Genomic DNA, 10,247 nt, shown 5'->3' with positions numbered 1-10,247 from the left:
CCACCTGTTGAAGACGGTGCGTCTGCTGCGACTTCTGCGCCTGCTCCAGAAGCTGGACCGCTACTCCCAGTACAGCGCCATGGTTCTGACCCTGCTCATGTCCATGTTCGCCCTGCTGGCCCACTGGATGGCCTGCATCTGGTACATCATCGGACGCAAGGAGATGGAGAGCCACGACCCCGACACCTGGGACATAGGTGAGACACATGGGACATAGGTGAGACTGACACCTGGGACATAGGTGAGACTGACACCTGGGACATAGGTGAGACTGACACCTGGGAGTCATAGGTGAGACTGACACCTGGGACATAGGTGAGACACCTGGGACATAGGTGAGACACCTGGGACATAGGTGAGACACCTGGGACATAGGTGAGACTGACACCTGGGACATAGGTGAGACACCTGGGACATAGGTGAGAATGACACCTGGGACATAGGTGAGGTGTGTGTGTGTGTGTGTGTGTGTGTGTGTGTGTGTGTGTGTGTGTGTGTACACCTGGGACATAGGTGAGACACCTGGCACATAGGTGAGGTGTGTGTGTGTGTACACCTGGGACATAGGTGGGACACCTGGGACATAGGTGAGGGACTGACGCCCTTCAGTCTGGCATACGTGTGTGTGTGTGTATATGTGTGTGTGTGTGTGTGGGAGGTGATATGGGTGGGTGGGGTGGTGTGTGGTGTGTGTGTGGGTCTTGGGAGGGTAACCTGGGACAGGCTGGGACAACCCTGATATGGGTGTGTGTGTGTGTGTGTGCACGTGTGTGTGTGTGTGAGCATGTGTGTGTGTGTTCACGTGTGTGTGTCTGTGTCTGTGTCTGTGTGTGTGTGTGTGTGTGTGTGTGTGTGTGTGTGTGTGTGGGAGGTGGTATAGGTGGGTGGGGTGGGGTGTGGTGTGTGTGTGGGTCTTGGGAGGGTAACGACTCCCATCAAATCACTTTCCAACTTCAGATCACACCTACTATATTAATTACCAGCAGGACTTACTGTATCTGCTCCTTGATGTCACCTGTACAGTGCAGGGGGCAGCCTTCTGATTCTATCTGAACCCTTGCACCAATGCCAGTTGCACGGCAACGCACTTCCCGGTTACCCCCGGTTACCCCTTTCACCAGCCGCTGTCACACATACTGAAAAATGGATGCACTCACTGCAATGTAAGTGGCTTTGGTTCAAAGCGTCAGATGGATTATGAATTCCATTTTAATGCCCCTCTTTGGAGCTCTGCCGAAGCAAGACCTTGATGAGTCGTGAGGCGGGCGTAATTAATTTCCGCTGACATTCCCCCCCTCTGTAACGTCTTTCTGCCACCGACTTCACCAAGGTCTCTGAAACTAGGAAAAGCCTGGATCATGTAGTTACCTCAACCAGTTAACTTGGCTTCTGTCCACCGCCAAATAAGCTTTTGACACCGAACTCCATAATTACACAGTATAGGAGCATACTGTACAGTAGACCATAACATTATAATTGTCTGTGTGTCCAAACCCCTTCTTACTTTAACTCTGTAATGACACGGCATCTAAGCGTAAGTGTCTCCTACAGCCCGTACAAAACACCTTTCCTGACAACACCCCTAAAAATACACTGCCTCGTTGGTTGAAGAATGTGTAACTTCCTCCTGAGAGCTTAACCTAAGTCCACAGAGGGAAACTCAAAGGTGTTTTATGTACAATATATGGAAACGTCTCATTACGTACCTGGGACTAGCTAATAGTTACTCTGTTTGATTGTGTCTGATGCCTCTCGTACACAGACAAAAGGCTTGATTATTGGGTATAAAGTGGTTGTTGGCAGAACTGAATCGAAATCAAATTCAATCAGTGGAATTTGTATTAATCAGGATGTATTGATGCAACTGATGTTTGCTGGTGGTGACTGATTGAAGGTTGTTTTTCTGTCCTGTGTTGCTTGTTTGGTAGAACGTGGTGCTAGCAATTGTACAGTTGTATATTCAAGAAAATGTATGAACTCACTACTGCCTACTGTGCTCTGGATAAATATGATATGATGATATGATATGGTGTGGTGTGGTTATGATATGATGATATGATATGGCATATGATATGATTCGTCAATAACATATAATCTGTGGTGCTGGTAACTGGATAGATACCCGCCGATTCATTGCGGTTAGCAGTCAGGTCTATTTTGGGCGGACACTACGAGATTTCCCCACGAATCTTAGACAAAGGATCGGAGTGCCAGTCCCAAGCGGCTGGGGCGGCTGTGGCGCAGGAGGTAGAGCCGCCATCTAATGATCGCAAGGTTGGAAGATTGGCGGTTCGACCCACAGCTGGCCACATGTTGAAGTGTCCTCGGGCAAGACCCTGAACCCCAAATTGCTCCCAGTGAGCGGGCCGGCCGGCGCCTTGCATGGTAGCTTGCCGCCATTGTTGTGTGAATGTGTGTGTGAATGGGTGAATGAGAGGCCGTTGTAAAGCGCTTTGGATAAAGGCGCTATATTAGTGCAGTCCATTTACCATTTACCAAGCCTCAGTCGGCCTGTTGTTGCTCGCATTATGTGAGAGTCAACCACGCTCGTTCCGCTACCGATCCAGTGTTTAATTGTCTGGAACATTCCGAAAACAAGCTATAATGTCCGCTTCGTTCTTAACACCAGAAGTGCTGAGACAGTCACCAACAGGCCTGGTGATCTCTCGCTTCCACGTTGAGTCAAGGGCTTCTCTGTTTGGGTCACATCCCATTGGAAAGACCAACAGTGGCTATTCCAGTGTGCCTCTGTGCAGTAACTTCCATTTAAATGGAGCATATATGGGTTTTCACAACCCCAAACATATATGGGTTTTCACAACTCCAAACAACAGCAGTAGAAAAGAGTGAGGATTGAAATGTCAAGGAACCGAGGAGCTGAGAAGGATCTTGGTCGATCACAAAATATTTTGCTCGATAATCATTAATATATATATATTTTTTTTTAAGGACACTAACGTTTTCAGTTATCCTCCTATTTGTGAGTAACTGTTTTTTTACTGCTCCTATGGTGAGTAACTTATTTTCTATATTTTTATTTATAACGTAAAATGTGTTTTTAAGTTAAACAATTTAGGCTACTCACTGCCTTGTTTAAGAGGATTGTTATCGGACTGTAGTGTCTAGTTTGAATGTGAATGAATGAATGTGTGCAATAGCAACACAAATAAAGTGTTTTCCCCAAGGAAAACATGCTTGTTATTTCTGCCCACGTGAGCCTTTTATTTTTTATTTTTTTGATGAAAAAAAAGCTCATCAATTAATCGATAATTGATCGTTAATTCTTGCGATTATCGAAAAAGAAATTTTGATCGTTTGCCCAGCCCTAGTTCCTAGTAGTCTATTGGACAGGAGAAACTTTAAACCGTGGTTCAGAGTTGTTTAGATACCCACTACTAACTAACTTTAGCTAAGTTGAACCACCACGAACACAAAAAAAACTATGGTGAAGTCGTCACTGGTGAACAAACTAAATGTTTGTGTGGCCAAGTCACCTCAAACGAACTCTCTCTTCTGGCTTGTTGGTCTGACACATTTCTTCTGACATCTCTGCACCACTCTCCACTCCCGGCCTCAATGATTGCCAATAAACAATTGTAACAAAAAAAAAAAACCTTACCCTCTGGTTAAACCCTCTCTCCCCCGGACCCCTCTGACCCCCCCTGACCCCTGACCCCCCAGGCTGGCTCCACGAGCTGGGAAAGCGCCTGGAGACGCCGTACGCCAACAGCACGTTGGGCGGCCCGTCTGTGCGGAGCTCCTACATCGCCGCCCTCTACTTCACCCTGAGCAGCCTGACCAGCGTGGGCTTCGGCAACGTCTGCGCCAACACGGACGCCGAGAAGATCTTCTCCATCTGCACCATGCTCATAGGGGGTGAGTCTGGCACCGCCTTCCCCGGGACCCCACGCACCCCCGGTCTGGCAAGCCATCGCCTTCCCACGGGCCATGCACCCCCAGTCTGGCAAGCCGATTGGGGAGCCAATTTTAGTTAGTGACAGTTAGTTAAACTGCCCTTGCCGGGCATGTATGCCCATGTATGTCCAGCCGCCCATGCCCAGATTGTGGTTCACTGATGCTTTAAATCTGCAAAATAATTAAATCAGAGAGACCGACCAGAGAGATTATTGACACAAAGAATGCAGCAGCATGACACAAGTTTGGATATGATACAGCTCAATGTGTTACTCTTGTTGAACAGTGGGTTCAAGGGATGGTTACATGGATGTTTAAAGGGATGGTTACATGGATGTTTAAAGGGATGGTTACATGGATGTTTAAAGGGATGGTTACATGGATGTTTAACGGGATGGTTGTTTCACATGGATGTTTAAAGGGATGGTTACATGGATGTTTAAAGGGATGGTTGTTTCACATGGATGTTTAAAGGGATGGTTACATGGATGTTTAAAGGGATGGTTACATGGATGTTTAAAGGGATGGTTACATGGATGTTTAAAGGGATGGTTGTTTCACATGGATGTTTAAAGGGATGGTTACATGGATGTTTAAAGGGATGGTTACATGGATGTTTAAAGGGATGGTTACATGGATGTTTAAAGGGATGGTTGTTTCACATGGATGTTTAAAGGGATGGTTACATGGATGTTTAAAGGGATGGTTGTTTAACATGGATGCTTAAAGGGATGGTTACATGGATGTTTAAAGGGATGGTTACATGGATGCTTAAAGGGATGGTTGTTTAACATGGATGTTTAAAGGGATGGTTACATGGATGTTTAAAGGGATGGTTACATGGATGTTTAAAGGGATGGTTACATGGATGTTTAAAGGGATGGTTATTTAACATGAAGGCTTAAAGGGATGGTTACATGGATGTTTAAAGGGATGGTTACAGGGATGTTTAAAGGGATGGTTGTTTAACATGGATGCTTAAAGGGATGGTTACATGGATGTTTAAAGGGATGGTTACATGGATGCTTAAAGGGATGGTTGTTTCACATGGATGTTTAAAGGGATGGTTACATGGATGTTTAAAGGGATGGTTACATGGATGTTTAATGGGATGGTTATTTAACATGAAGGCTTAAAGGGATGGTTACATGGATGTTTAAAGGGATGGTTACATGGATGTTTAAAGGGATGGTTGTTTAACATGGATGCTTAAAGGGATGGTTCACTATTTGCAGACCTTTTGGTGTTAGCACTGTTGTTATAAGTTTGTTCAGTCAAATTGTACAGCTGCCACTGGCCACACAGCGGTGACACTCTAATGTCACTCTTACAATGTCAGCATTCAGGGCAAGCCGACTCCTGTAGAGAAACAAAACGCACAAAATTGACATATTATGGACTTATTATTCATTCATGGCTAGGATGGAATAAATTATATAAACCTTCAAAACAGCGAATGTCAACTGAATATTAACCAGAAAAGAAAAAAAAAACTCCAAAACAAAACAAAAAAAGCATCATTAGGGCTGTGACTGCCACCATGGGTCCTCCACACTCTTCCCACATGTTGTAAAAACATTGACAGTTGATAAGTAGAAGTCTACTTATGTTGAAACAATAAATTAGAAACGGAAAGCAACCATGCTGCCTACGCTACTGCTCAAATCAGCCATCGAAGCCATCGAAGCAACCATAACCTGATTTCTTCCATTAGGAAATGTAGCCCTGTTACTTCTGGCAGGGGGACCACCAACGGAAATTAGCCTATGGCTATAATTGGGTACATTTACACTGATGATATGTGCGCATTCCATTTAAGTGTTCATTAATGTACTGTGTCCCCCTTGAACAAATAAATAAAAATCAAATCAAATCACTGTGGTAAATGTCATGGCGGTAGTCACAACACTGAATGATGTCAAGCTGTTGATACAGAATTAGAATTTGCCATTTAGCAGACACTGTTTTAATACAAAGCGATTTACAAATACGAATTACAGGGACATCCCCCCCTGAGGGCTAAGTGCCTTACTCAAGGGCACACTAGTGGTGGTGTGGTTTCAGGCGGGATTTGAACTCACAACCTTCAGATCACCAGTCCAACTCACTATCCACTAAACCACCACTAACTCTTCTTAGCTTCTTTATGTACGTTCGACATAGAAAGCGTTCTCTTGCTACAGTATCTTGTTGTTCTACAGTCTTTGACCTCGCTCCTGCTACTTCTCTTCCTCTCCCCAGCGCTGATGCATGCTGTGGTCTTCGGTAACGTGACGGCCATCATCCAGCGCATGTATTCACGACGTTCCCTCTACCACACGCGCATGAAGGACCTGAAGGACTTCATACGTGTGCACCACCTCCCCCAGCTGCTCAAACAACGTATGCTGGAGTACTTCCAAACCACCTGGTCTGTCAACAACGGCATAGATGCCAATGAGGTAGGGTATACCCCTGACACCACCACATTAAGTTTAATATAGACACTGGAGAAACAGTACAGGGTTAGGGTTAGGGGGGCAGTAGAAGTCTTAGGAGACACAGTATAGGGGGGAAAAGAAGGTGTCTCAGGAGACGCAGTGCTGGGGGGTAGTAGATGTCTCAAGAGGAGCGTAGCCTCTGAAGAGATGGGTCTTCAGTCTCCGACGGAAGATGTGCTTCAAGCACATTCTTGACTCCTCTCTATTGGTCGACAGGATCTATCCATCTGGTGAATTCCACCGGATGCAGCCTGCCTCCACTTCAACAGTAGGTGCGCCATCAGACTCTCTAATGGAGAGTGTCTGACTTAAGTGAGACTACTGGTGTCAAAATAAATCTCTTTGCTCCCCCTCCCTCTTTTGCCTCCCCAAGCTCCTGCACGACTTCCCAGACGAGCTTCGGGCGGACATCGCCATGCACCTGAACAAGGACATCCTGCAGCTGCCCGTGTTCGAGGGGGCCAGCCGGGGTTGCCTGCGCTCCCTCTCGCTGCACATCAAGACCTCCTTCTGCGCCCCCGGGGAGTACCTTATAAGGCAGGGAGACGCGCTCCACGCCAACTACTTTGTCTGCTCTGGATCACTAGAGGTGCTCAAGGACAGCATGGTGTTGGCTATCCTGGGTATGTCTGAGTGACTCTGTGCTTTTTGAGTAATTATGCCAGTTATTTCAGTGGCTTACATTTACATTTTACATTTCGGGCATTTAGCGCAGACGCCTTTATCCAAAGCGACTTACAACAAATACATGTTCGTATGTAAGTAAGTGAATCATCTATCCGTCAGTCATCATAAGAAAAAGTAATCTATGTCAAAACCAGGGGCCATTGGCAGTTACAATGCTAGAAGAAGGAAGAATTACTTTTTTCTTTTCTTTTCTTTTTTTCTTTTTTTCTTTATTTATAGTAGAGAAACTGTACAGGGGGGTAGCGGGGGATGAGGAGGTTTTAGGAGGGACAATTAAGTTGTAGCCTGAAGAGATGGGTCTTCAATCTTTCTTTATTTATAGTAGAGAAACTGTACAGGGGGGTAGCGGGGATGAGGAGGTTTTAGGAGGGACAATTAAGTTGTAGCCTGAAGAGATGGGTCTTCAATCTACGGCGGAAGATTTGGTAGTGACTCTGCAGTCCTGACAGCAGTGGGCACCTCGTTCCACCAGCGGGGCACCAGGACAGTGAAAAGTCGTGACAGAGTAGCGTGACTGCTGCATCCACGTAGAGGCGGCGGTGGCAAGTGGCCAGCAGAGGTGGAAGAGCAGAGTGATCGGGCAGGGGTTTGGGGGGCTGACCATCGCTTGCAAATAGGGAGGGGCTGTTCCCTTTGCTGCCAGGTAGATGAGCATCAGGGTCTTGAATCTGATGCGAGGAAGCTCCTACCGGGAGCCAGTGAAGGGTGCGAAGGAGAGGGATGACATGGGAGAATTTGGGGAGATTGAACACCAGACAGGCAGCAGCATTCTGGATGAACTGCAGAGGTCTGATAGCAGAGGCCGGGAGCCCAGCCAGGAGTGTGTTGCAGTAGTCAAAGGCGATACATCACAAGTGTCTGGACCAAGAGGTGTGTTGCTATTCTGGTGAGGAACGGACGTGTCCTCCTGATGTTGTAGACGAGGAATCTACAAGAGCGTGCTGTCGCTGCGATGTTCGCCGCACAGGATAAGTGGTTGTCAAGGAACACCCCAAGGTTCTTGGCTGTCGGGATGAGGTCACAGAGTAGAGTAGAGGAGGGCATGCTTTCCCAGGGAGGAAGAGCAGCTCAGTCTTATTAAGGTTGAGCTCGAGGTGGTGGGCTGACATCCAAGCAGAAATAATCTGCAAGACACTCAGAGACACTCAGTGTTGCCACCTTGTGAGTCACCTGTGAGTCAGATGGAGGGAAAGAGAGAAAGAGAGAGTTGAGTGTGATTGAGTGTGACAAACCCAGGAGAGTGCAGAGGCAGAGATGCCCTGTTCAGAGAGGCTGGAGAGTAGGATGGTAGGTGGTTTACTGTGCATACATGGGCTTGTATACGTTAGACTAGAAAGAATACTTACAAATCTAGCATACTAGATTGTTCAGAGCTTGTTCAATGTTGGGGTGATAAAGTTTTGAATACAAATGCCAAAGTGATCTTCAAGGTTTTCAGTTTCAACATTATTGTCACGTTTCATTGACTGGGGGGTGCACCCAGTTGGTTATGAAGTACAGAATGTATAATATGACGTTTGATATGGAGTTTGTTTATGATTATGCCTTGATGCTTTCTACGTGTTGTGGTTGGTCGCACTGTAGGAAAGGGAGATCTGATTGGCTCGGACCTGCCGGACACAGACCATGTGATCAAGACCAATGCGGACGTGAAGGCCCTGACCTACTGTGACCTACAGTACATCAGCATCAGGGCTCTCAAGGAGGTGCTGCAACTCTACCCTGAATACGCCAGTCTGTTCACCGCCGACATCCACCACAACCTCACCTACAACCTGAGAGAGGGCAGCGAGGCTGAGGTGAGACACACAGGAACACACACACACACACACACACACGCACACAAACACACACACACGACCACCACAACCTCACCTACAACCTAAAAGAGGACAGTGAGGCTGAGGTGAGACACACACACACACACACACACACACACGCATACACACACACACACACACACACACACACACACATCGGCTGAGGCTGAGGTGAGACACACAGGAACACACACACACACACACGCACACACGCACACACACACACACACACACACACGCACACACACATGCACACACACGCACACACACATACACACACACACACACACACACACATCGGCTGAGGCTGAGGTGAGACACACAGGAAAACACACGCACACACACACACACACACATCAGGCATGTCAGTGGAGTGCCAGCTGAGCAGGGAGGAGCAGAGTGGGGGTCTTTCCTCTGGAGCACAGAGGAGTGGGGCTAACAGAGGAGTGAGGCTAACAGAGGAGTGGGGCATTTCTGTGGGGCGTGGGCTTCTTTTCACACGCTCCGTTTCTCCTCCGGTACGGCTCACCTCACAAGCGTAGGCTCAGCGATTTCAAAAACGTTCTCCTTCACTAGTTAAATGACAAGAAGAAGAAGGTGTCTTTCATTAAAAAGGTGCAATTATAAACCTAATAAAACAATAAATGAGTGTTGAGTGGCGGCGTTTCCCCTGTGAGCGGCGAGCGCACTGGAGGGGAGCGGCAGAGTGGAGCGTAAACAAGACTCTGTGACACACACACACACACACACACACACACACACAGACACACACACACACACACACACACACACACACACACACACACACTTTTTAAAAACATTGAATAGAAAAAAGTCCACGATGTTCTTATGTTACACACCCTTGAACACATGTGTTGAAGGTGAATAGAACATCACATGACACATCCAGGCTGTTTTTACACCCGAATCCTCTCTGACTTTGTCACTCTCCTTGACACTCTTTTCTGTGACCAATGCACTCTTAACCAAACCGGTAAGGTTGGCAGGGGGTTGTCATGGTGATATCATTGCGTCAGATATATTCTGCTCTTACTCTATAATAACAAAAGTCTCATATTGGTATTTAATATGGTATATATATATATATTGTTATATAAGTGCTCCTTAGACATTGGTCTAAAAGTCAGTTACTGTAGGATTTGGAAGACCAATAACTCCAGAACAGTCAACAGTTGCTTAAAGGTACAGAATGTATGTCAGCTTTAAAAAGGACACGTTATAATAAATAGGTAAGAAGAGTAGGAGATTCGGATGGAGAAATTGACAATATGCACTAGCAAACTTACATTCTGTACCTTTACTTTTTACACATTAAAATGTAATT

At 46.5% G+C, this 10,247-nt stretch overlaps 1 protein-coding gene across 1 annotated transcript in view; it reads left to right on the top strand.

The window, feature by feature from the left end:
* The window catches only part of LOC308167508 (voltage-gated delayed rectifier potassium channel KCNH4-like), a gene marked incomplete at both ends in the record, with an annotated part of 65,250 nt that overhangs the window by 40,511 nt on the left and 14,492 nt on the right, over positions 1-10,247 (top strand). The window contains 5 exons of the mRNA XM_080541925.1: positions 1-197; positions 3,682-3,876; positions 6,157-6,356; positions 6,769-7,018; positions 8,667-8,881. The exon at positions 1-197 is cut by the window's left edge and continues 11 nt beyond it. Of these exons, the coding sequence (XP_080398051.1) occupies positions 1-197; positions 3,682-3,876; positions 6,157-6,356; positions 6,769-7,018; positions 8,667-8,881 (1,057 nt within the window). The remainder of the gene's footprint in view (positions 198-3,681; positions 3,877-6,156; positions 6,357-6,768; positions 7,019-8,666; positions 8,882-10,247) is intronic.

This window comes from Nansenia antarctica (assembly GCF_963989245.1).
Source record: "Nansenia antarctica genome assembly, chromosome: 11".
NCBI lineage: Eukaryota > Metazoa > Chordata > Actinopteri > Argentiniformes > Microstomatidae > Nansenia > Nansenia antarctica.
Note: the sequence above shows the minus strand (reverse complement) of the source record. Positions and strands in the feature narration are given on the sequence as shown.